At 42.0% G+C, this 27,525-nt stretch overlaps 2 protein-coding genes across 5 annotated transcripts in view; both read left to right on the plus strand.

The window, feature by feature from the left end:
* The first annotated feature begins 38 nt into the window (after positions 1–38).
* LOC120300111 lies at positions 39–11,416 on the plus strand. 3 transcript variants are annotated; one of them, XM_039325687.1, is made up of 7 exons: positions 39–229; positions 3,513–4,453; positions 5,087–6,195; positions 6,932–7,049; positions 9,068–9,679; positions 10,332–10,492; positions 11,325–11,416. In XM_039325687.1, the coding sequence occupies exons 2-7, from the start codon at positions 3,850–3,852 to the stop codon at positions 11,331–11,333; spliced, it is 2,613 nt and encodes an 870-aa protein (XP_039181621.1). In that variant the 5' UTR covers positions 39–229; positions 3,513–3,849; the 3' UTR covers positions 11,334–11,416. The 3 variants fall into 3 exon arrangements, with proteins under 3 accessions (XP_039181621.1, XP_039181620.1, XP_039181619.1); XM_039325686.1 differs by having other exon boundaries at positions 48–201; XM_039325685.1 differs by lacking the exon at positions 39–229 and adding an exon at positions 236–442.
* Positions 11,417–13,398: 1,982 nt separating this feature from the next.
* LOC120300117 overlaps positions 13,399–27,525 on the plus strand; it is a 33,900-nt gene continuing 19,773 nt past the window's right edge. The window contains exons 1-2 of one of the 2 annotated variants that reach the window (XM_039325709.1): positions 13,399–13,555; positions 15,654–16,586. In XM_039325709.1, coding sequence (XP_039181643.1) covers positions 15,707–16,552 — 846 coding nt within the window. In that variant the 5' untranslated portion in view covers positions 13,399–13,555; positions 15,654–15,706 and the 3' untranslated portion in view covers positions 16,553–16,586. Of the gene's footprint in view, positions 13,556–15,653; positions 16,789–27,525 lie in introns of those variants that run through there. The other variant, XM_039325708.1, reaches the window with a different exon arrangement.

Consider the following 27,525-nt stretch of genomic DNA (forward strand, 5'->3'; position numbering starts at 1 on the left):
CCGTCGTAGCTCCCTGCCCGATCAGAATAGGTAGCCTGCAGGGGGGACCGCCACCGCTAGAGCCCTTCCTCCAGGATGATTGACCGATGAAAGAAGCAATGATCTTCTCCCGGTCGGGATCTCCCGGCTTTCCTATTGGTTCCCGCGGGCGAGTTCTGGGCCGAAGCGCCGCCTTCTCTTCTCTTGGTCCTTTAACCGCAGGTAGGCGGTTTGGGGTGCCCCAAAGCAGGTAGGGAAGCCCCCCGCCCCCCATCATCACGAGAGGCCATTCTCGCCTCGGAGAAGAAGAGAGCGCGGGCCGCGATGGGCCTTCGGGCGGCGGGTCGGAAGGAGATGGAGGCACCGCTTGGCCTTAAGCGGGGTCGCTGTGGCTTTGCCCTTTCTTCAAGAGCATCTCGGCTGCCTTCCCGGCGGGCCGTGTCTAATGACGCCCGGAGACCCCGTAAGCGGGGAGGGGGCTGAGGGAGCAAAGGAAAAGGAAGGGGGCAAGGAGGGACCGGTGAAAACCGACCTTGCCTCCTCGGGGGTTTGGTCTGCAGGAATCGAAGCTGTCCCCGGGCGGGATGCCAACCCAGAGCGCCTGGGTCCCGCCTGCAGCTTAGCCCGAAGCTGGTTCTTGATTTATAGCCTTGATGTATAGCGTATATGTTCTAATGTTTATATTGTATTGTGTGCGTGATGTCTATCTGTCTGTCTATCCATCATCTATCTATCCATTCTCTGTCTCTGTCTATCTATCTATCCATCCATCCATCCATCCATTCATCCATCCCAATGAAGGAGAATATTTGCAGCTCTGCGTTGAAATGAGGGGTCCTTGGTGCTCTCCGAGCTTGCTTGTTTTCTTACAGATGTTTCATTACCCAAACTATCTATCCATCCATCCATCCATCCAATATGTATGTATATCTTTATACATGTGTATACACACACACACACTGTAAATCACTTCAGGCTAAACATAAAATGATAACTGTCAACTGTTGGTTTTGCATGTACATTAACTATTACAATAATAATCAAAACCTAGCTGTACATATTATATATGCATGTACATATGCATGTCTGTGAGTACCCAAGTTATACAAAATCCAAATGGCTGAAATGACCACTAAGTAAAAATTTGGCTATGTATTGTATGTTTTGTGTGTAAATACATGTAACCACAGTCTGTTAAAATAAGTCAAAAATTGGCTATACATATGTTACCTCTGTGTGTGTCTGCACACACATACAATCACTGCAGGCAATTGCAACAATAACCAAATCAAATCCTCTTGAAATGATACAGTAGCCAAGTCAAAATCTCTCTCCCTCCCTCCCTCCCTCTCTGTCAAATGCATACCTATACATTGCATAGTCCAGGGCACAGGTCGGCAACCTGCGGCTCTGGAGCCGCATGTGGCTCTTTGAGCCTTCCCCTGCGGCTCCCAGCCTCCTCTGCCTTTGCAGAGAGACACAGAGACAGAGAGAGGAATTGCGCTTCCCTGCTTCTCTCTCTCTCTCTCTCTCTCTCTCTCTCTCTCTCTCTCTCTCTCTCTCTCTCTCTCTCTCTGTGTGTGTGTGTGTGTGTGTATAAAAAAAAGAGTGCACTCACAGTGTTCTCCGAGGAGCTGAAAAGCTTACTGAGCGGAGCTCCCCCCTTTGCTGCATCTCTGCAGGAAGCAGGAAGGGCAGGAGAGAGCTAGCTAGCCCAGCTAGGCTGACTCAGGAATTCTGGGAGTTGAAGTCCATGAGTCATAAAAGAGACGAGGTTGTCTACCCCTTATCTTGTTGGACAACAGCCTGAAGCTTGTCAGGTGAGCAGCAGATAGGAGAGGGGGGGGAGAAAGAGAGAGAGAGAAAGAGAGAGAGGGAGAGAGAGAGAGAAAGAGGAAAGAGAGAGAGAGAAAGAAAGAGAGCGGGGGAAGAGGAGTGGCAGACCAAGGGCAGATAGAGAGGGAGAGAGAGAGAGAGAGACCCTTTTGACATCTAAAATAAAGATAACACTGCATATATACTTTTTTTATCTCTCTCTGTGTGTGTGTGTGTGTGTGTATGTATATATATACATACATATACATATACATATATACACACACACACACACATACATACATACACACACACAAACACACACACACAAACACACATACACCTATAATAAAGGTAAAAAAGGATATATGCAGTGTTATCTTCATTTTAGATATCAAAATGGTTTTGCGGCTCCCAGTGTTTTGTTTTTGGTGGGAAACGGGTCCAAGTGGCTCTTTAAGTGTTTTGGGTTGCCTACCCCTGGTCCAGGGGTAGGCAACCTTGGCTCTTTTATGACTTGTGGTGGCTCAGGAATTCTGGGAGTTGAAGTCCATGAGTCATAAAAGAGCCAAGGTTGCCTTCCCCTGGCCTAGTCATATTGCAAGTTAAACTAGTAAAAGGGTAACTATGTAAAAAATTGGCTAGATATACACTACAGATACCTATAAATGGTTACTGTGGGTCAAACTATAAAAGGGATATCTATAAGGCAAACACTGTGCAAGTAGAGAATAGACACCATCTTCTGGAGATAATTTGGATTCTTGCTTTGCAGCCTAAAAGATTCCTTCCACATGTTTACATGTGTGAATTTTAAAATATTTATACGCTATTTTCTTCCTGAAAGCTTATTTTATTTACTATGTTACTCTTGTTAATTTTATTCCAGAGAGATCAATCATATATATAAATATGCCTTTAAAATGAATGCAATATGCTTAACCTGATTAGACACCCCTGATCTAGTGCCTACTGACTTTTATTATTCATAACACTGATGCCTGGATAGTGTGTTTTCTAATCTTGTTCAACTGTTCAGCTGTTACCATGGTGTTCTAGAATGTGAGATATTGAATGAAAACAAGCAATCTCCTGATATGGAAGTAGTTTTAGTTCTGTCATGTTAAGGGGGGCTTGTATACATTGGATTATTTATTTTTCTAACCAAATGCAAACTTTTGTGCATCACACAACACACAAGCTGAAAATGGAAGTAGACATGTCTGGAAAAAACATCACTTATTCTTGGAATAGTCATCTCAAATCTCTGCAAGAAATAGAAATTGATTATATTATCAATTAATTTTGCACAGTGATTTTATTTTGAAGGATCCCGGGGGTTAGTGTTCAAATGTTGCAATGTTCTGTGACAAGCTGAGACAGAATACTCTGTAGTTCTTCTCTGTTAAGCTTGCTTATATTTTGAGCCAATCACTTTTCTTTCAACCTGAATTTCTTCACAGAACTGATGTGAGGCAAAATGGAGAAAACATGAAACTTGAACTGGGGTGCTTGGGAAAAGTGTGCGATATAAATGTTAGTCATTTTTTTTGGCACAAGCTTCCAGGATTTTTCCAGATTTGACCAAACTGTCTCCTTCAAAAAACAGAGGAGATAACTAAGTTAGTTAAAAGGGGAGAGAGGTTTTATACAGTATAGAAGATCAAAGATTTTCTGATTTAAACATTGGTTTTTGAAACCTGACCTTTCTTTCCCAGGAGATGCAGTATTCTGCCTTCTCTCGTGAGCTGTGATTTACCCTGTCCTAATATCTCTGCACCTGATACAAGTGGGAAGATGTAGCTGTTGTGGCTGTTCAGAATTTGGATGCCTAGATTTGGAAGTTTCGTAATCTACACTCTCTGCATAAATGATACACGGAGGAGAATCGAGGACTATCTACAAGGCAGTTCAGGCACAGAAAGTGCAAACTCTGAAATACAGACCATTTACATTTCCTTCCTTGTATCTGTCCTGCCTTCATTTGAACTTCAGCGGGCCTGATCTCTGCTGTGTAACCGGCCAACGAGATATTTCAGGTTTTCCTTGGTAGAAATGAGGCGGGATAGACCACAAGAACGGGCAGCTAGCTGGCCAGCAGAGCATATCAAGGTGCTCCTTGCCCTCTGGACTGAGGCAGCAGTCACCCATGACCTTAGCTCCCATGGGAGGAACCGTGCCGTCTACGATGGCATTTCTCAGCGCCTTGCAGAAATGGGCATTTATCGAACTGGAGACCAGTGCCGTGAAAAAATGAAAGGCTTAAAAGTGGCTTACCGCAAGGCTAAGGAAAATAACTCTGTGGGCCGGCCCCCGATCAAATGCCCCTTCTATGATGAAATTGACCAGATCATGACGCAGTATATAAATTGCAGGCCCGGTTTCCCCTCTGAGGTTGGTGAAGGGTCCAGTGTCACTGCGGACAGACAGGAAGGCCTCTCCATCTCTGAGCCCTGGGGGGCCCAATCCAGCATCTCTGAGCGTTGGGGGTCCCAGGCCTCCGGGCATTGGCTGTCCCAAACTGCTGCCTCTGAAAGCCAAGGGACTGATGAATTCAGCTACACCCAGGCAGAGACTCATGAGGCTTTTGGTGAGATCCAAGTGATCCCAGTTCAGGTGAAAGAAGAGGAGTCAGAAGGTGAAATCTCACCTGAGCTGGGTAACAACCACTTGTTCATTTTTCTGAGGGTGTCAGTACAAATTCTCTAGAAGGATACCTAAGGAGGGGCAGTGGGGCTTATATCTGAATATTCTGTTAATTGTTTTCTGAACTATTTGGGTCTTTAGTTTCACAATTTTGTTGGACTTAATATTTTGGTCTAAACATTTTACCTGAATTCCACTGGAACCAGAACTTTCTGTTTCTGGCCATAAATATAATCCTCTATATCATGGGTCTTCAAACTTGGTCCTTTCAGGACTTGTGGACTTCAACTCCCAGAATTCCTCAGCCAGGCATGCTGGCTGAGGAATTCTGGGAGTTGAAGTTCACAAGTCATAAAAGGTCCAAGTTTGAAGACCCCTGCTCTATAGCCAACTCTGTCAGGTTTTTTTTATTTTATTTATACACTCAGAAGAACATCACAGGGTAACCTTCAGCCTTTTTTTTTTTTAGCATGCAGTCACAGGTGTTGTGTTCTGCCCATGCATTTCATTTTATTATTTTCTTGACCTTTGAATCAGCCATTAGATGTTAGGAATCATTCTGACCCTATGGATGAGGTTGCACTACTTTGAGAGTACATTTTTTTATATATACATATATGGCTGTTCACTGTTCCTTATTTTATAGATGTGGCCTCTCCTATGCTAATGGAGATCCAGCCTCCGCCCAGGCAGCTCATCTCCATGCTTGACCAACGTCCCCATCTTCGAACTCGGAAACAAAAGGTTCAGGGGGATGGGCAGTCAAGGGGGGCTGGCCAGAAGTGTAGTCGCTCACACCAACAGGAGCTGCAGAGAATGCAGAAACAGGTTGCCATCCAAGCTGAGGAAAAACAGAGTTTAGCCGAGTTCATCCAGCACGACAAGGAGATGCGACGTGAGGATAGGGAGTTCCAAGCCCAGCTCTTTGAGAAACTTTTTCAGAAGCAAACTGAGCTTGTCCAGGTGCTAACTCAGCGGTCTCCTGCCAGTCCTAACTCTGCTGCCTGTGCTAATCCTATGCAGACCTTGCAGATGGCCACAAAGAATGGAGCAGGAACAGCTGCGGGGACTAGTTCAGCCCTGCAGGCTTTATTAGAACAGATAATGCAGTCTGACCTCTCGGGGAAGAGTCTAAACAGACTTGCAGTGAAGGAAGCACTCGGAGGAAGAGTTAAGGTGCCTCCTGAAGTACAATATTGGACAGCCGAAGAGATACTGAGGTGGCTCTTGTCTCAGCAGCCTCCTGCAGACCACTGTCAGGAGATGCTGTCAGGCCCAAGGCTCCCTTTCCATGCGGGGCACCTGGGAGGAACAGGGAAAGGTGATCATTCAGAGGCACATCTCTCAGTTTTGAATCCATTGTGTGATTCATACCACAGTTCTCAGCAGCAAGGGAAAGACCAGCTCCACCACAAGGCCCAACAGCTGTGTGCCAGCAGTCATGCGAAAGCACTTGAAACAGACATAGACTTAGAGACGCACCGACAGTCATTCAGGCAGTTCCATTACCAGGAGGCCCAGGGACCCCAGGAAGCATACAGGTGTCTGTGGCGGCTTTCCCACCAGTGGCTACGGCCAGATGTGCATAGCAAAGAGCAAATTATGGAGCTGCTAGTTGTTGAGCAGTTCCTGAACATACTCCCTGACGAGATCCAGACCTTGGTACGTGAATGCCAGCCCGAAAATAGCAAGGAAGCTGTGGCCCTGGCAGAGAGATTCCAGCTCCATTTTGAGTCCAAGAGGCAACGGGACCAAGTAAGATCATGTTGAGAATTCTTTCTGCTTTGGGGGTTTGGGAATAGCATTCAGGAGGAGTGAGGAAAGGAAAAGGGAATCTTTTTCACACATCTTTCTTCCTGATCGAGGGAGTCTACATGGAATCTTGGAATTACTGTTGTTATTAGCAAGAGCTTGACATTTTTCAGTTAAAGGTGGGCTTCAAAGACAAGGTAGAAACAAGAAGCACTGCAGGTCATAGGAAGATGAAAGCTGTTTTCCTGTACTTCCAATTTCTTGAGCCTTCCTGCTTTGGCAAAAGCTGAAAGGCTATTCAAAATGTTCTAGACCAGGGGTAGGCAACCTTGGCTCTTTTGTGACTCGTGGACTTCAACTTCCAGAATTCCCTAGCCAGCATGGAAATCTCTCCCTTTCCCCTCAGCATGGCTGGTTCAGGAATTCTGGGAGTTGAAGTCCACGAGTCATAAAAGAGCCAAGGTTGCCTACCCCTGGGCTAGACAGTAGAAAATGAATCTGCTTTTTAAAAAATTAAAATTCCTATGGGTATAAATTGTCAAATTCTAGCCAATATTTTCATATGATTGTGCAGCAAGATTCAGTTTTGAAGAATATTTAGGATGAGGCAACAAACAGCAAGTTCAAAATGCTTGTATTTATCCCCAGTTCACAAATGATAGGGGAATACTTCTTTACCCTTTTGGTGTGGAACTGAGGGCCCTTTTTAATTTGTAAGAGTGGCATTCTTATTTTTCAGATACGTGTTACTTCTGATAACATGGTTGTAGATTCCCCTCGAGAAGACTTGAATGAGGATCAGAGACAACCCTGCATAAAAGACAGTCGAGAAAATCCTAGAAAGGTTGGCTTATTAGGTAAGAATTTGCTTATTAGGTGCATTGAATCTTTGATGGGACAGATTTGTTTCTTTATCTTTTGAGGATCACTGTCTATTGTTTTCATTTGCTTTAGTAAATCTCCACTTAGATTGTTTTCCCCTTTCTATTTATACTTCTATACCATAAGCAGCTTTATCCAGTCTATCCTCTCAGTTTCTATCATTGCTTGGTCAGTACATCAAACAAAGAAGTATTTTTCAGCAATATGTTTCTTAGCATAGAGACTAGCAAATTAGCAAAATCTGTGGAAAGGAAAAGCTAGCCAAGGCTGTGATGGGATCATCAGAAGGCAAGGAAGTGAAGTGTTTGCTGAAGAGGTTGTTCTTCATCATCATCATAAAGTTGGAAGGGACCGTAGAGATCATCTAGTCCAACCCCCTGCTCAGGCAGGAAACCCTATATCAGTTCAGACAAATGGCTATTCAGTCTCTTAAAATCTCTAGTGTTGGAGCACCCAAATTTTCTGGAGGCAAATTGTTCCACTGATTAACTATTCTGTGAAGAAATTTCTCCTCAATTCTAGGTTGCTTCTCTCCTTGATTAGTTTCCATCCATTGCTTCTTGTCTTGCCTTCAGGTGCTTTGGAGAATAGCTTGACTCCCTCTTCCTTGTGGCAACCCCTGTTCAGGTTCAGTTTATGTTCACTCATTCACATGTCACAGCCTGTTGAGTTCACTCAACAGTATATTTCTAAAGACATTTTGAATGGTAATTCTCAGGTCCACAGCAGGGTTGATTGATTCAAAAGGTATTTAGTTGAATTCACAGCTGCTAAGATTTCCTTAAATCTAAACCTCTTCTGGAGGGTTAGGTACACTATAGAGCAGTGATGGCGAACCTTTTAAGACGGAGTGCCCAAACTGCAACCCCAAACCCACTTATTTATCACTAGGTGCTAGGTGGGCATGGCCCACTGGGTGGGGGTGGCTGTGGTAGTCACGGCAGACTGGGTGGGGGTGGCCAAGGTGGGTGTGTCACCTCTATGTTGCTCATGGGGAGGGATGCCTATGGGGGCCAGGCAGGGTTGGGGGAGATCCAGGGGGTCTCTGGCAGGTTGGGCGGTAGGCAGGAGGCTCATCCTGTGGGGTGAGGCGAGGTGAGGCAGTGTGGGGGTGCCATTGTCATAGGGCAAGGTGAGGCAGGGGGCGGGGCGGCTGCTGCCTGACACCATTGGCCCCCGCACACAGAGGCCAGCGAGCGCATGGGGGCCGACAGTGTCTGTCAGCAGCCACAGCCTGCCAGCCCCTCGAGCAGTGCACTCTGGGGCTCTGCAGCCTACCGCCAGCAGTTCAGAGAAACCGCCTCTGAAGTGGGCAGCTGGCCAACAGCTGAGCAGGTGATGCAGTGGGTCGTGCCCAAGAAAAGGAGAGCATGTGAGGCCAGGAGGAATGGGACGGGGGCGGGAGGGAAACCAGCCATGCTGGGATGCTTCTGGCCATATGGGATCTTGGCAAGTTAGCGGGAGGCTGGTTGAAGAGGGACAGTTGCCATCTCTGGGGCATGGCACGCATGCCCACAGAGAGGGCTCAGAGTGCCGCCTCTGGCACATATGCCATAGTTTCGCCACCACTGCTATAGAGAGAAGACAAAAAAAGAGCTCTCCAAATTAATTCAGATTACTTTAGAAGTATGTGCATAAGCTCTATGAAGGAGTTCCACATTGGGTGAATCTTAAGCAAGTAAATTTATCTTGATTTCTTAATGATGTCTTCAATTTATCTGTAAAATAGGAATAATTATGATCTCAAAGTTTTTATAAAAGGAAAGCTATCAACTACCCTTCACATTCTAAGGGTTGTATTCATAGTTGCAGCCCTTAAAAACCTCTTAAGTAAGAAAACATATACCCTTTAAGAAGTGAGTGGAATGCCACTCCATCTATGGGCCTGGAACCCAAGTCTTAAGATTCCCAGCCTAGGGCCTTAACCACGAGCCCATTTGTTATTTTTGTATCTTGGCAGGTCTCTCAAGATAAACTTATTCTCCATCTTCAGGTACAGAAACACATCTCCAGCTGAGGAAGAGAGCCAGATCAGATCCGAGAGAGCAGATTGTGCCCAAACAGGATGGAGAACACGGTGTGGCAGCAGCCAAGCAGATGAAGTTGGATAATAGCATAGAGGAGCAAGAAATGCTTGAAACCGGAAAGAAAGCAAAGGAAATGCCCACGTCTAGGCCAGGAAAGCAGGCTGGGAAAGCAAAAGGGCGGGGAAGATCTGTCCCCAGTTATAACGTGGCTGGAGAAAGCCAGACGGAAGGGGAAGCTAAGATGAAAAGCAGTGGCCGAGTTTCAGAAGCTGTGAATGGGATAAAGCATGAGCAGAAAGCATCGGCTAGTCTTGGGCCATCTCAGTTGGCTTTTGACAAGGATGCCACCGTGTCCAGCCCCCAACCTGGCCATGATGGTCATGGGTCTCCTGACATAGACAGACCTTCATTTAGTGACAGCATTGACATTTTACTGGATTCTCCCTGGAGTGGAAATGGCAGTGGTGACACAGCCCAAGACAGAGGCCCTGGTTCCAGGATGCTACCCCCCTGTTTGGGCTGCACCGTGTTGAAGGCTGAGTTGGATACAGTACGGGAGGAGCTCCGATTAACCCAAGGTAACTCTGGAGGCATAAACAAGGAGGGCCTCTTCACCATGGTGACATCAATTTTCTTTTTGTCCTTCCAGTGTTACTTGCAAGAATTTGTATCTTACCTGTATACTTGCATGATTGTCTTGCCATTGATTCTGTTTAATATTTGTTTATTGCTGAATTCAGTACTGACCACAATACAGAACATAAATCACTTAGATCTTGCCCAGAATAATTGCTTGGCTATTAATTAAGTATACTTATCCCCCATAGCAAATCTTACTTCTCATTTTGTCATAAGAGCACTCGCCAGGAAAGTGTAGTGTTGATATTCAGTAGGGAATTCTTTACTGGCATCCTAGCTAATCAGTCTTAAATAAGTATTTCATTCAGAAAGGTAGGACATCAATGAATAAACAAGAATTAAAATGAATACAGCTTAAAGGCACCAGCAAAAGCTTGATGAAAAATCTAAGGATGGAATCAGGAGTGGCGGGAAATGCTTGATTTGAAAAATTTATCCAGTTTTAAAAGTAAACTAAGGTGGAAAGACATATCTCAATGTATTTATTAAGATGGCAAGAATGAAGGTCCCACCAAGATTGCTAAGAAGGTTTTTTTTTTGCAGCATTTTGTGATATTTATTATCTATTTGTTGTTGTTCATTTATATGCAGCTTCTACCCTGTATGGATTGAGCGGTTCCTCTTTGCAGGACATATCAGAGGCTCTTGGCACTGTTGTACGGATCCTGAACAACACAAAATCTTTACCAGGAACAAACACATCCCAGAACATTGCTGAAATCCCTAGTAGGCCAGTATGGCGGGAAAGAAATGTAAGTCTCCCCCTTTGTTACTTTTTGGGCAAAGGCACTTTTCTTTTCATACTCTCTAGGTTTTATTTTCCTTTCTTTGAAAAGGAAAATGAGTCTCTCTCTCTCTTGTTGAGTACTGTTAAAACAGAGCAAGTAACAAGGATTTAAAAATGGCAAATAGCTATCCTTAAATATTTGGCTCTGCTATTTGGACTATATGATAGAATTTACAGTTTTCCCATTAATCCGAAGCAGTTGCCTGTTTTCCAAAGTCATAGCATGGAAAGTTCTGTTCTTCAACTAGGGAAGGTTCACAGTGCAGTGTCATTGCAAATTTGGATTACTGCAGACGGCTTCAATGATGGCTGGTAGAGAAGACAGTCTTGGAACGGAGAGCTAAAGTTCCATTCTCAATAAAATTCAGTAGGTGAGACTCTGAAAACTTACTCAGATGGAAGGTATTTTGAACATTACACACAGTATGGATTATTTCCACAGGTGTGGAAAGATTTCTTATAGAATTTTTTTTAAAAAATTGATGGGTAGTTTGATGGATAGTTATTGTACTTTCCATAAACTAATGTAGTCCATCTAAATATGTGGTTTTCCACTTTTTGATGCACATTTGTTTCCCATTTTATGTAAACAAAAGTGAGCAACATCTGCTTATTTGGCATTTTCTTCCAATCTATAATCTTAATTCTGGAAATTTTTATGAATGAAATATCTGGGCTTGGTTAGAAATCGTTAGTCACTTTTATATTAAACTGTTTGCCAAGTGTTCATTCTCTGAATAGAATATAAAATACTTAAAATGTTTTGATATACTAATAGTGTTTTATCTTTCCTGTAGCATCTCTGAAATCTTGCATGGACCGAATGTACCCGCAAATCAAGAAATTCAGCAACAATATAAATATTAAAAGCTCCTGATTTAAAAGGAGAGTGAAAAGCAGCTTTTCCTCTTGATTGCCTGAGACTTACAACTATCCCTGCCCATGATTCCCTATCCCTTTCCCATCCTGTTGGATTGCTTAGACTACAGCAGGCTCTGAACCAGATGCTCTTTCCCTGCTATGGTGCAAATGTTGTCATTCCTTTATCCTTTTACTGTTACCCTTGTTTTTATATATATATATATATATATATATATATATATATATATATATATATATATATTAATATATATATATACTGTAGTACTCTTTTTCTTCCCTTTCCTGCTTGAGTTTAAATAAAGAAACTGGGAATGATTTCTGTACCATTTGTAGGCAATAAATAGCATGTGCATTGACCCAATTAGCATAGAAGTCTGCAAAGAGAAAGCCTCCTTTGAATCCACAAGAAAGAGCTCCTGGTTGGAAAGCAAATAATGGTTTTGGAAGGAATTGTTAGCCAGATACAGGCCTTGAGGTATTCTAGATCCAGCCTGCTTTCATGTTAAACATTATATTCCTTCTAACTCTAATATATTCATGAGTACAATCATTACAGATCTTGACAGATTCCCACATTAACTGTAAATGCTTTTTTTTATGAGTGGCCACGTCCACCTGGCACCCGGTGATAAATAAGTGGGTTTTGGGTTGCAGTTTGGACACTCAATCTCTAAAACGGGTGTGAAACTGCTGGCCTGCAGGCCAGTTTCATCATACTGGAGCTGCGTCCCATTGCCGGCAACAGCAAAAAAGCTCCGATATGTTGCACGCTGTCACGTGATGACACAAGTTTGACATATCTGCTCTAAAAGGTTTGCCATCACTGCCCTAAAGCCTGCTGCACAGCTATTTATACAGTTAGCCTCTAGGTGGCAACCAATAGGTTTAAAGTACAGTTTCCCTCCCCAAACCTCATTATTAGCTTGGAGACAACCAGTCTGGCTTTCAGTAACAGCAACAGTTAAACAGTACAGCAATGGAGGTCAGATATTAAGCAAGTGATTTAAACTGTTGTGGCCAATACATTACATTTAAGTTGAGGCAGGAGGTAAGAAGAGAAGATGCAGGGGCTGAAGTTGGAATCAATTACAGTGTCCCCTCATTCAAAACTGTCCAAAAGATAAATGAAAACATATTAACTAGACTAGTTCTGAAGAGGTTTACCACAATTAAAGCAACACCAGTTAATCTACTTAAAACAAATCACAATTCATACAGCTCCAGAGATCCACTTGAAACTTAAGCAGCGTAGTCAATAGAGTCTCTTTACATAAAAAAGATAGTTCTACTTTAAATATTCTTATTGCAGCACAAAGTTTTTAGGGCAGTGTATATTACCAAGGAACTTGTTCTGTAAAATGTTTGGGCAATTGGCCTTTAAGCGAAACTAATCCTTCCTTTCAATGGTTTGACAACCAATTTAATCAATCCCCCCCACAATGATCTGGAAAGCAGCACCTTGAACAAGGCATAAAGATTAACGTTATTCCTTCCGGAGACGGGACAGAATGCAAAATAAACAGCCCATTCCTTCTTTCTAGTGCTTTATCGTGCTTTTTTAGTGTGCAATTATCTGTGACATTTTTTTAAGCACTTCCCCTTTCCATTAGCCATCGGACGTTGCAATAGGGCCTAACAAACGTTTCCCTTTAGTTAGCTTGACTACGATTTTTTTCAGTTCACTTAATTGTGCTAAGCTCGCCAGGCACAGACCGCGAAGAAAACTTCGAAATTAATTGGCTGCTTTGAGGGGTCAATGTGGCTCAGCTCATTCTCGGTACTGATGCAGTCATTTGAGTCCCTTGTTTACCTGCGTGGATTTATTAGCCCTAAGGGGAATTATTTATCAACGTTGGAACGAGAAGGGCTTTGCCTTTGTTTTTTTTTTTTTTTTAAAGTGTTGCCTAACTAAGCGACAAGTATAGACCCGGCTGTCTATGAAGCTACGCTGTCATTTTTGTATACGGTTGATAATCCTCGCAAGCGGTTTCTCAACTACTCCCAGAGGATCTCTTCTCCCAACTTCTAGCTCTACCTTTCTCCCGACCAAGGCCGTCAACGTCCCCTTCGCGACTGGGCCGGAAGCACTCGGGCGACTTCCGGAGGCGGGTTCAGCGGCTAGAAGCGGGGCCTGGCCTGGGCGCAGGTAGGTGGTGGCGGTCGGGTCGCCGCAACGGCTCCGCTTCTTCCCTCGGTGGGGCGGCCGCGGGACGCCCGAGGGAGGCGGCGAACCTGAACGAAGGCGGCGCTCCCGGAAAGACGGCCATCCGCACCAGGAGCCGGGACGCTGCAAAGCCTCCGCGGTCTCGTGGTGTTACCCGGCCGCCTCGGGAGCGAGCGGGGAATAAAGAGGCCACCACCGGCCAGTCGTTCCTGGCAGGTTCAAGGCCGAAGCGTTGCTTGCTTGCTTACTCTTGCCGGGGTCGCTGCCTTTTTCTCTCCCCGCGCGGCGCTGGCAAGATGGGAAAGCCGGTTTGGGCCCCATCCTGTGGCGGAAAGCGGAAAGGGTTTCCTGCCTGCTTTTGCAACGAGCTCTAACATGGCGGGGGATGGGGACAGAGAGAGAGAGAGAAAGAGAAATCCTTTCGGATATGGGCTGCGAAGTCTTTCGAAGGAAGACCTCGGTCGGGGTTGGGGTGTAACGGTTGCCCCCCAGAATGGGTCGGCCTCGTTCTCCTTTTGCACCGGCCCTCTTTTCCCCCCTCCCTCTCAAGCTTTTCTCTTTATTTATTGGAGTAGTATCTCTTGGAGTCTTAAGGATAACGTTTTGGGGAGTTTCTGAATTCTTGGAGAAATTCCACAAAATATTGCTTTTATTGTTAAAAAAAAATATTGCACACAACAAAAAGGTCAGTCGTTCTATAAAGAGGATGTTATGTGGAGCTAAGTGTATACCACTATCTGATGAAAGGATTGGACCTGTTAACATAAGATTTTATATGTACAATCTGTAATTACCGCTTTTGGTACTTAATTCCCCCCCCCCCCCGAGAATCATTGTATTCACTCTGTACTTGGAGAGTGTGTCTCCTTTTGTGAAGTAACAAGGAAGGAAGTGCCTGGGTTGGCATTTATTCCCAGGTGGGTGTTTATATATTGGTTTGCTTCTTAAAATATGGATTAAAGGGAGGTGAATATAGAGAAGCAGCAGTAAGTCCACAGCAGGGGAAAAAATTTAAATACCGGTAGCTGCAAAGAAAGCAAGCCTGATTGTTCAGCACAGTTATACAGTGTCGAGACCAGTGGTGGCGAACCTGTGGCACACGTGCCAGATGCAGCACTCAGAACCCTCTCTGTAGGCATGTGTCCCATGCCCCAGAGATGGCAACCGTCCCTCTTCAACCAGTTGCCCGCTAACTTACCGAGGTCCCATATGGCCGGATGCATCCCAGCATGGCTGGTTTTCCTCCTCCTGTCCCATCCCTCCTGGCCTCACATACTCTCCTTTTCCCAGGCACGACCCATTGCATCACCTCCTCAGCTGTCTGCCGGCCGTCCAGCTCAAAGGCGGCTTTTCTGAACTGCTGGCGGTGGGCTGCAGAGCCCCAGAGTGTGCTGGTAAAGGGGCTGGCAGGCTGTGGTTACTGACAGACACTGTCGGCCCCCATGCGCTCGCTGGCCTCTGGGTGCGGGGGCCGATGGTGTCAGGCAGCAGCCGCCCTGGCCCCTGCCTCGCTTTGCCCTGTGACAATGGCACCCTCACCTTGCCTCGCCTCACCCCGCAGGATGAACCTCCTGTCTACCGCCCCACCTGCCAGACACCCCCTGGATCTCCCCCAACCCTGCCTGGCCCCCACAGGCGTCCCTCCCCACAAGCAACATGACCATGCCCACCTTTCCCACACCCACTCTCCTGACCACCAGAGCCACACCCACCTGGCACTCAGCGATAAATAAGTGGGTTTTGGGTTGCAGTTTGGACACTCAGTCTCTAAAAGGTTCGCCATCACTGGTCTAGACTATAATTGTACACCTAACATGCCTGCTTTAGAGAATATTTTTCTCCTTTAGCAACAGTTATTCAAAACTCTCTTCATTATTTCCTCTCTTTTCCTCCTCATTAACATTTCAACTAGAAGTGCTAGGATTTGCCCAGGGTCCACTTCTTTCCTTGGGTATCTCTTCTGCATAGGCCTCACCTCTGAGTTTAGCTCAACTCATGTTTTTGTGAATATAAAGACATCTATAGAGTTAATTTTGATTTTTTATCACAACCTTTCTCTTTTTGACCACTCTTGCTGTAGAACTTTCCCAGGGGGAAAAAAAAGCTGCAACGTCTGTTGGCAGCCATTGAAGAATGGCCAGTGAGGTTCAAGAACCACTCCTGGATAGTTCCTGCTCTGGCTCTTCAGAAGACAGGGACTCAGAAAATGACATTGTGAGTAAACATCAGGATTCAGATAATGATCAGAGTGAATATAACACAGTTGCCAAATGTGTGGGTGAGGATGCTGAACCTTTGGAAATGCCAGCACAGCCTGCTGATCCATGCCAAGCCACGAAAATGAAAGGGAAACGTGAAGAGGAGCCAACGACTGAGGCAGCCTTGGTGCCTCCCGTGGAGATAGCTGTCCCTGTTCCAGTGCCACCCTTGAACGAAGGGAAGGGAGCAAAACGGATGATGGAGGATGATGCTGATGTTTTTAAAGACATGCCTGATGTATGCCAGGAAGCTAGAGAGCCAGGAAGGGCTATGCTGCTGCCTGACCTTTTTGGGGAAGCCCAGGAAGCACACAGCAGTTTGGATGTCAGCCGGGCAGGAGGCTGCACAAAGGTGGAACAGGCTATTCCTTGCTTGTCCAACACGGTCTCAGAAAATCAGCGCAAACGCTTTCGGGGTTTTGCCTATAAAGAGACTGAAGGTCCCCAAGTGGCTTATGAGCGGCTCCAGGAATTGTTGTTCCAGTGGTTGAAACCAGAGGCCCGCAGCAAAGAGGAAATCGTTGAGCAGCTAGTCCTTGAGCAGTTCCTGAACCTCCTCCCTGACGATGTCCAGAAATGGGTCCGGGAACGTCATCCAGAAAATGGGGATGAGGCTGTTGCCCTGGCAGAAGACTACCAGTTTCTGCATCCTGAGCCTGGGCGGCAGCCCTATCCAGAGAGAGCAAGGCAGCGGGCTTCAGCAAGAAGCTGGCTGCGCTGAAACCTCAGGAGCAGACAGGCAGGAAGGGCTCTTTGTAAGTAACAGAGAAGGGACCCTTAGGGGTACAAAGTCTTCTTTCTGGTCGGCCGATGGGTACTCTGCTCAGGGGTTTGCTACTGCTCCAAACTAAATAGAAGTGATAATTTCGGGCAGCTGCTGCACTCCTTGTACACCACGATCTGTATGATGCTTTGCATGACAATAAAAGGCTGGTCTATTCCAAAATATACTTCCTATTCAGCTTTTGCTTATAGATTGCCTTTTTTCACCATGTATTGTTGAAACATAAAGCCCACCAATAATGTCACAAATCTGAATTATGGTTTTCAAAGCATTGGTAGACTTCTGTAACAGGTCCTGGACTGTGGTTTCAACCAACATTTAGCCTACATTGCCCAAACTGAAAATCAAAACCCACTTATTCATCGTCAAGTGCCGGGTGGGTGGTGTGGCCCATTGGGTGGGTGTGGCCAATTGGGTGGGCGTGACTGCGGTGGTAACGGCAGACTGGGTGGGAAGTTCAATCAATTCCAAGTTTTCAAGATCTTCCCCCCCCCCGCAAGAAGTTGAAATTGACTGAACTTTTTTTTTTTTTTTTTTTTTTTGCACATGGTGGAGGCCTAAAGCGAAAAGGTTTTATAAAACCCAGCTGAAGGCCTAGGACTGGGGCGACGGTGCGCGTACCCACAGAGAGGGCTCAGAGTGCCGTCTCTGGCATTCGTGCCATAGGTTTGCCACCACTGGGATAGCCCATGGTTAACTATTGTTATTTCCTTTGCATTTACCACTCAAGTTGTTTACCTCCCTCCGCCATCCTATACCTTAGGGGGCATTTTCTAAAAATCCCACATGAGACTAGAAATGAAAACTTTACAGGTGTGTTCAGATTTGTTTTTGTTTTTTTTATTTTTCCTTACAGCTGAGGATACTCAAAGACCTAGTAATCTATCAAGCTGAAGAATTTTGAAGTCCCAAATCACACTTCATCTTTGCCGAGTATGAAAATGTTTTTAAACCTTTCCCTACTGTGAGTGTTTCTCCCAGGGAAAGCCTCACCTGATGTGTACCTAGGGCTTGCATCTGTGCACTCTGCAGCACAAGGATCAATTGGGGTGAGGACAGAAGGAATACAGCATGTGAAAGGGAGAAGACTAATGTATGTACTTATGAGTCCTTTGAAGCAATTCAAAAGAAAGGCCCTGCCCCCACCCCCCCAAAAATAATACCCCACTTAACTTGGATTGAACTGATGTATCTGAGCTGGCTTTTGCATAGCCTCTTCTGTGGATAACATCTCAACTGTCCAAAAATTTCTTAGGTATATCCACTTTTCCTTACCCATCCATTAACAGTCAGTAGTAGAGAATTACAGCATTTTGCTTCTTTGTTTCCAGAGCAGTGTCTTGTGTTTTGGAGAGGTTGATCTCCTCGGCATGCCCTTTTTTTTTTTTTTAAAGGAGACTTGACTTAGGTCGTAGCTGAAATCTCTTGAGCATCATTTGAATGCTGTTCCAGAACCTTTCAATTGGAGAAGCATCTCAATGTAGAGCTGGTTAAGTAATGCTGGGCTCCTGCCTAATGCTTATCACTTTCCCTTTGTCAATTTGTCCGCTGTGGGTATAGAGTTGCCATTGCTAGCAAAACTTCCACATTGCAAATTCCACATGGCTGGCATATTTTGCTGGGCTGTTTCAGGTGTGCTTTGGCTATATCCTATGGGAACTATGAGTCTTGCCGTGAGACTGGGCAGACCCATCCAGGAAACCAGCACTGGCATTTTTAGCAGCAGCCACACCATGAAATATCCATCTAGGAATCTCTTTTAGAGATTCCAAAAAAGACTGATTATTTGCTAGGAAACAAGTAATGTTCTAATTGGCAGAGCAACAACTCTCTTTTGAGGTTTGTGTAATGTTATTGTCAATGGCTTAGCCTTAGAATTTAAAGCAGCCATTCTGATGTATAAATCAGAACACACCTGATGGGCCAGCTGCGGATTGCATGTCACACACCCTTTGAACACAGCAGACTGTTTTCTCTTTAGCAGCAGATTGGAGGATATTGGTAGAAAACAAATTTATAGCTGGCTCCCCCCCCTTTTATTTTATTTTTTTTTGATCTCATAAATATTGCACCAGAACTCCTGTTGGTAGAGAACTCTGTTTTTGAATCTCTTTGGAGTTCTAACACAATATTATTTTTGCCTTGTAAAAAATGACCATATTTTTAGCCATGCTTTTATTTGTATAAACAAACAGGTATTTTTGGATGGGTGCAAGGAAGAAAGAGACTTTCTTACACATTGACTGAAAATATCATCTATTCATATTCTTAAGAGTTTCTTTTCCATTTTTTTTCATATCAGTATATTCAAAGAAACTGGTGGGGGGGGCACTTCTTGCAAGGCTACTGGTTGCTTGGCCTGCCCATGTTTGATTTCCTTTAGCCATTCCTAAAAATACAACCTATGCTTGTAGTCTTGGGCCGTAAGCATCATTGGCTGGGATCGCACAACACAAAGATCCAGGAGTTTAACTTTTTTTTTCTGGCTCAACAGATTTGCTTAGTTTTTGAATGTCCACTGGGATGCAGCTTTCCTGGAGCTGGGCCAGACACTCAGTTTGACTTAATTTTATTTACATGAAATGTTAATAAAAGTTAAACATACAGTTCTTTTCCAGTCATGTATTTGATGGCTTCTCACCCCTGCTTTAGATAACAGGGCATAAATAGCTCTGCTAGATTGACCAAAACCTATCTCGGTCCAAGATTTTGTTTCTTGCAGTGCCCACTATATACTGCTGGGGTATTCACAAGCAAGAAATGAGGGCATCCCCTGCACCTGATAGTTGGACCGTACTTCCCCCAGCTTGGAAGCATTCACGATTAATAGCCCTTACTGGGCCTGTCCTCATTGGGTCAAAAATCTATCCAGATGATTATTGCTATGTTACATACTATTGAATTAAACAGGTTAAGAACAATGTATTTGGTTTGTAGATGAAAGGAAGGGCCAAGGTAGACTTATCTGAGAATGAGTCCTGTTAAAGGACTGCTGAGGGAGGACTACCTAAGATGGAAGCCGAGTTCTCAATAATAGCAAAATCAAACCTAGCTCAGTTTAGGTTATGTAATGATCTAAACTCTGCTAGCAATCCATAAATGGTAGGAACAAATGTAAGTTGGCTTTACACATTGCATTAGGGCATCGGTCGGCAGCCCGCGACTCAAGCTGCATGCGGTTCTTTCATTCTTCTATTGTGGCTCCTAGTCCTCCACCATTTGCAGTCCCACAAAAAAAAAGTGGAACTAAAAAAGTTCAATCAATTCCAACTTTCGCGGAAAAAAAAATCTTGCGAAGTGAAATTGATTGATTGAACTTTTGTTTGTGGGACTGCTCTTGTTGAGACTGCACGTGGTGGCAGCGGAGGAAGAGACGGAGGACTGCTGGAAATGTGCTGCGTGGGTCAGATCGGGTGTGCGTGAGGGGGAGCTGCCAAGCATTGTATGGAGCTGGGAAAACGGGCTGGGTGGGTGGAGCTGCCAATGCTAGTGCCATGATTCCTCCTCACCAGCCACCATTGCCGATCTCACGTGGCCAGCTGGCCTCACCTTCTCCTTGTCTTCCGCACTCAAATCGGCTGCTAGCGGCTTGGGTGACTCTGCTCCATCCAAATTGAAGAAAGCTGCTTTCCGCTGGCCTCCGCTTTTGTCAACTTGGATGGAGCAGAGCCACCCAAACTGCTAGCAGCCAATTTGAGGGAGGAGGAGAAGAGCGTTTCCTCAGGAGCTGCCCGAAGCTCTGTAGCTGGAAGAGCTTCAGCTGAGGCTGCTTTACACCTTCCTCTCCAGCCTTGAAGCCGCTTAGCACCGTTGGCTCCAGAAAGCCATTCCCGCTCTCAGCTAGTTTCTCCATGCTGGTTGCTTCAGCTGGCGGGAACTGCTGTATATCCAAATCAAAAAAGGCCCACAAACTGCGGATCGGGAAAGAGACGCCGACCGGGCTGTGCTCGAGAAGTTTTAATAAATGCATCCGGTGAGACCCTATCAGGGCCCTAAGGAAAGGTCAGCTTTTTCTAGCCGCCATGTGCTCTCACCCCAGGGAGCGCGCCTTTTATGCATGAGGTGCCCGCCTCACACCCTGGAGCATGATGAAGGTGGCCAGAAGTGGCGGAGGTGACCTCCCACTCGATAAGGCTAATGCAAGGCAAAGGCTCTGGGCTCAGCTCCGGCCATCCTCTTCCCACCCGGACAGCTCCAATCAGTTACTAGGGCACGGTAGCCCCCTCTTCGAGAAGCCTCATCCAACTACGCGGGGGATTCTGGCGAAGGGCGCAATTAGGAGCATGAGGAAGGAGCTAACGGGGAGCGGTGGGGGCTATTCATTTGGCAGGGAGGGAGGGGGAAAGAGGGAGGGGAGGGGAGGGAGAGAATATGAATATATGTGGTTGTCCTTATTAGACTTTTAGTAAAGAACGTTTAATGAAATATTTTGATTTTTTTTTTTAATTAAGAGATGAGGTATGAGGATAATGATGCTGTATTTAAAGATGGTGGATAAGCTACTAAAATTGTTTTTATCTGTTGGGATGAAGGAGAAAGGGTTTTTTCCTCCTCTTTCTCCTGTCCTTTTTTTCCCCACAATTTTTTTCTTTTCTATTTTTCTATTTGTAGTTTTTATAATTTGCACCAGTTTTTTATTTCATAAATATGAGGAGGACTGAAATAGACATTGAGTATTTTATTTGAAAGTAATCTTCGACCCAGCATTTTTTTTTTTTTTTTTTTTTTTGGAGTTTAAAGTGTTTTTGTTGCATGCAGAAATATATTTTTTTCTTTGTAGCAGTTCGTTGATTTCATAAATGCAACGCTATAGTTTTTTTATACATAGCATAAAGGTAAAAAACGATATATACAGTGACATTTTAGATGTCAAAAGGAGTTTGTAGCTCCCCCAGTGTTTTCTGTGGGAAATGGGTCCAAATGGCTCTGAGTGTTTATGGTTGCCGACCCCTGCATTGGTTTGGCGATGGCTTCCTGGCCTATATGAACCTAAACAATTGTGACCTTCATTGCCCTCCTTAAGAAATTTGTTTTTCTAATTTCCCACTCTAGTAGTATTCTTTCCACCAGGTAAGACCTTTTTTTTTTTTAATACATCATTGATTTTTTTAAAAACATAAATCACTTAATAATTGGTAAACTGTGTTGTCTGGGTTTACATTTGTAAAACAATCAAAGTTGATTTTTTTTTTATTGAAAATTTTTTAAGTTTTACAAAAAAGTTCCCTTCCCCGAACCCTCCCAACCCTCCCCTACCCTCCCCCGACCTTCCCAGAGCTGAATACAGGCTTAATTAAAATTTTAAAAAATCTTAAAACACATATAAACCATAAGCAAATCTAAATACATTGATTAAACAAATTATAAAATAGTTAACAACAATATATAAAGAAAACAAGAAGAAAGAAAAAAAAAACAGAAAAAGAAAAGATAAAATAAAAAAGGAAAATAAAAAATTAAAAAAATATCTATAAAATATCTTAAACTTTAAATATGAATTATTCAAAAACTAAATAATATTTTTTTATATCCAACTTATATTGTATGAAATCTATCTATCTTTTCCATACCAGGAGGTACTTCTCTTGTGATTGATCTTTCAAGAAAGCCGAAATCTTTGCCATTTCCGCCAAATAAGAAACTTTAAGAAACCATTCTTGCAACGTAGGCAAAGATTCCTTCTTCTAACATTGCCCTACTAACAACCTGGCTGCTGTAATTAAATTTAACATTAATATAGTCTCTACTATCACAATTAGAAACAATACCTAACAAAAACAATTGTGGGGTAAATTTTATCCTTCTTCTAAAAATTCTTTGAATATTCCACCATATCTTAATCCAAAAAGCTTTTATATTTTTACATGACCACCAAATGTGGTAATAAGTAGCATCCAAACACCCACATCTCCAACATTTAGGCTGCAAGTCAGGATACATACGAGACATTTTTTGTGGATCAAGGTGCCATCTATAAAACATTTTATAAAAATTTTCCCTTAAATTTTGGGCTTGTGTAAATTTGACATTCCTCACCCAAATAATCTCCCAAGTATCTAATGGGACCGGTTCCTCAAAATTTTGTGCCCATTTAACCATACATTCTTTAACTAATTCTGCTTCTGAATCCAATTCTACTAGCACCCCATAAATTCTTTTAATGTGAGTTCGTCTTTGATCTTTTATTTGCTTTAACAAATTCTCATCTTCTCTAAGCAAACCCACATTACAATCTATCTTCCACCTCTCCACTATTTGTCTATACTGAAACCATGAATAAATAATGTTTTCTTGTGTTAAATCTTCCAAAGATTTTAATTGCCAATTTTTACCATCCCATCTAAGTAATTATGCATAAGAAACACTATCCATCTTGACTCCTCTCCTTATCCCTTCTATCGCATGCCATGGTATAGCCCATAATGGAATTTTAAAATCACTTCTATAATATTTCTTCCAAACCCGAAGTAGAGAAGTCCTTATAATATGAGATTTAAAAACCCTATCAACTTTTTTATTAAAAATTAAATAGGCATGCCATCCAAAAAGTAAATCCCAACCCTCCAAGAGGAGTACTTCTACATTTGTTAAATTAACCCAATCACTTATTAATATTAAAACCGCAGCGTCATAATACAATTTCAAATTCTGTACTTGAGTCCACCTCTCTCACGAATGTCTTGTATAATTTTAAGTTTTACTCTTGGTTTTTTCCCTGCCCAGATAAATCTATTGATACCTTTCTGCCATTCATTTAAATTAACCTCATTCTTTAAAATGGGTATCATTTGAAATAAAAAAAGAAACTTTGGCAGAACATTCATTTTAATCGCTGCAATTCTCCCCAAAAGAGATAATTGCAGCTTTTCCCAATTTTCCAAATCTTTTTGTATGCTTTACGTAATTTTAATTCTTTAATTACTATCTCAATTTCCTCACTAGTAATCAAACCATTAATTTCTTGTTTCTGATCTTCTGTTAATTTAGGGGAGTTAGCATCTTTTAAATAATTATCTATATCTGAAACCTGTACTTTAGCACTCATATATAATTTTTGATAATAGTCTAAAAAAGATTTCTTAATCAACTCCTGATATACCAATTTACCATTATAATTTATTTTATCTATAATTCTCTGTCTCTGCTTCTTTCTCAATTGATAAGCCAACCATCTCCCTGGTTTATTGGCATTACAAAATGTATTTTGTTTCATATACAATAAGTTAGTTGCAGTTTGATCATCCATCCATCAACATATTAAATTGTGATTTAAGCAATTTTATAGATTCCTTAATCTTCTCATCTGTGGAATTTAAAATCAGAGCTTTTTCTTTTAATTTAATCTCATCTTCCAACTCCTTACGTTTCTGCACCTGCTTCTGTCCATAAACCTTATTCATTTGTATCAAAATCCCGTGCATGTAGGCTTTACCTGCATCCCAAACCATTGACATTGAAGTTCCCTTATACATATTTAAAGCAAAATAATCCTTTAAGTGCTCCTTTAATTTTGAACATTCTTTTCTTGTCTAAATAAATTTTCATTCATCCTCCAAGATCTCCTCTCCTCTTTTTCATTAACCAATTCCATCCAAACTGGACTATGATCCATCAGTGTCCTAGGAAAGATCTTGACATTCTTTACCCTAAAATATAAATCCGTTGTAATCAAGAAAAAATCAATTCTTGAGAAAGATTGATGTCTGTCCGAAAAGAAGGTAAAGTCTCCTCCAAATTATGTTCACGCCAATAATCTCGCAGTTCCCAATCCTCTTTCAAATCAAAAAAAGCTTTAGGTAATTTAGCCTGTTTAAAAGAAATAGAGGGTCCTTTTTTGTCTCTTTGTCCAAAACACCATCCAGTCTCCCATTAATATAACAGATCTATAATCCAAACAAGTTAGTTTTTGATGTAACAATCTATAAAATTGTTCCTGTTGTTGATTTGGTGCATACAATCCCACTATAAGTACTTTCTTGCCATACAAACCCACTTCAATCATAACATATCTCCCTTGAGAATCAGATTCTACTAAACAGTTTGATAAATTTTGCTTAACATAAATAACTACTCCCCCTTTTTTCCCAGGAGCAGAAGATACAAAATGGGATCCCAATCGAGCATTAACTAGATATTTTTGGTCCTTAGAAATAATATGTGTTTCCTGCAAACAAATAATATTGTTATGTTGCTTTAAGTAGTAAAATATTTTCTTTCTCTTTTGAGGGGAATTAAGGCCATTAGCATGTATCTTGGTCCAATATTTTTTCACTTCAGGGCACAGCCACCAAGCATGAAAGAAGGTACCTTGATGATAGTTACATTTCCAACATTTTGGGCTTTGGTTTGGACACATTTTGGCCAATCTTGCAGGGGCTAGGTGCCAACGGTATAGCATTTTATATTGATTTTCCTTATATGCAGCAGATTTTGTTATTTTGTAATTTTTATTCCACATTCTTTCCCAATCTTCTAATTCTATATTGTGCCCTATGTTTTTTGCCCATGCAATCATCGGTTCTTTCACTATCGCCTCTACTCTATCAAATTCTAATAAATAATTATATATTTTGGATATTAATTTTCCTTCAGGGCCTATCAATAGTTTGTCTAATTGTTTTAATTCCATGTCAATTCCATACTCTTCCATATTTTTCTTATATCTAGATTGCAATTGTAAATTTGGCCACCAATCAAGTTATTCCCTGTTCTTTTAATAACTGACTGTTTTTGAGCTTCCCCTGTTCTTCTAAAATTTCAGAATATCTGGGCATTTTGTTTATATCCAATGTGTTAGGGTGGATCATTGCCTCCATGGTAGATAGCCAGCAAGGAATTTTCCTATAGTGTTTTTTCCTTATATCCTCCCAGGTTCGTAACAGTGCATCTCTTATTTTATGTCTATAGAAATATAAGTGTATCCTATTTCCTTTATCCCACATGAAGCCATGCCACCCCTTCTGTAAATTGTACCCTTCCAGTGTTAAGATTCTTCTTTTCTTTAAGTTAACCCAATCTCTTATCCAGACCAGAGTTGCTGCTTTGTAACAGATTTCCCACGCTGGAAGTCCAAAGCCACCTCTACTTCTGTTGTCTTGGAGAGAGACAATAATTTTATCCTCGCCTTCTTTCCTAACCAAACATATTTTGTAATAATTTTATTAAGTTCTCAAAAAAAATTCTTATCTAATGATATTGGAATTGTCAGAAATAAGTATAGTAATTTGGATAGGATATTCATTTTGATAGTTGCGATCCTACCTAAAAGCGATAAATGTAGCCTCCCCCACTTTTCCAAATCTTTCTTTATTTGTTGGACTAATACCATATAGTTATCCTCCTTTAAGGACGAACATCTTGCTAATATATATTGGTTTCCAAGATTTCTTATTCTTTTTAACCATAATTAAAAATATGTTTAATCTTTAAATATTCCATTTTACATTTAGTCATTTAGTCCTTTAACTCTTATTCAAAACATTTTTATCCATTATAATTTTCTGAAATTCAATCATATTTAAATATCTAAAACATTTCCTTTATCTAAGCCATTTCAACTTTTTTATATTATTCATATCAACAAATAGAATAAAAAAGGGGGGAAAACCAAACTATATTATTTAGGGGATTCATCCGTCTTAGAATGACATATATATTCCAAATCTTTTCTGTTTCTTTAACCGTATTCAAACAAATGTTTCTTTTTAAATATTCTCTCTGGTAGGTCCCATCATCTATTTTCTTGATTTCCACTTTGGTCTTTTTCCTTTGCGCGGTATCTTTCTTAATCAATGTATTTTGCTGAGTCAAAAGGTTTTTCCGTATGTTCTTAAATGTTTGTGTAGACATAAAAAGTAAACCAGATGAAGTGTCTTTGTACGGGGCTTCTGCCTTTCCATGTTTGTTGAAAATCTTTTTCTTTCTCTTCTCTTATCATTTCCTTTCTCTCTGATGTTCCTGACATTTCTACAGTCCATTTTATCCAATCTGTTTTCTTCCCCTCCGATTTATTTTGCAGTCTTAAGGGATAAGTTGTTTTTTCCAATTCTTGTGATTTTTTTCTACTAGGATTAAATCATGTTTCTTTTTTTTTGTTAAGTTCTATCTTTAAGTCTCTATTTTCAATTTTGTATCCATTTATCTGTTTTATCTGCTCCTTTTCTGTTGTTGTTTTCTGGGAATTATTTTTGTTGTAGAGTTAACTTAGAAATAGATTGATTTATATTTTCAAAGTTATTCTGGATTTCTTTGTGGTTTAAAATCATTGTTTGAATTAGTTGCAGTATACTATGTATCTCCTTCTGTAGAGTATTTATGTTTTCCTGATATATTCTTTCTACATGTCTCTGATCCATGATGGCCAAGAATTTGAGTTTTTCTCTTCTTTTCTTTACTCTGCAAACAGCTTTAGAGTCCCAATTAAATAGATATTTGTAATCCAAATAGTTCAAAAAAGATTTTTTCCCTGAAATTTATAATTCTCTTTGTCTACAGCCCAGATTATTGCCTCTTTTTTGTCACAACTTTGAAGGTCACAAACACAGATTAGTTTTTCCCAGGCTTTGCCAAGTCTTATATTAAAATCATAGCTGTCATAGTCTTCATCCACCACTAGGTGTCAGCATCTATTTGTTTTTCAATTTTCAAAATGGACAATAATCTACAGAATGAGAGTCTAACCATTCAACAATTTTAGATTTATTCAGATTTGAGTTTTAAATTTCAGGTTTTATATTTGTTTCACTTCCATATATTTTGATCCTCCATAAAAAGATTAATTCGCCACTTTCGTTAGTATAAGGGTGGGGAGGAAATCCCCCTCCTTCCCTTTCGGAGGTATTTTGCTTCTTGGGGATCTTTTCCAGGAAATTAAATATAGAATAGAAAAGAGAAGATCAAATTTCTCACTC

Source organism: Crotalus tigris, unplaced genomic scaffold (assembly GCF_016545835.1).
Source record: "Crotalus tigris isolate CLP2741 ecotype Arizona unplaced genomic scaffold, ASM1654583v1 scf7180000024338.4412243, whole genome shotgun sequence".
Lineage (NCBI taxonomy): Eukaryota > Metazoa > Chordata > Lepidosauria > Squamata > Viperidae > Crotalus > Crotalus tigris.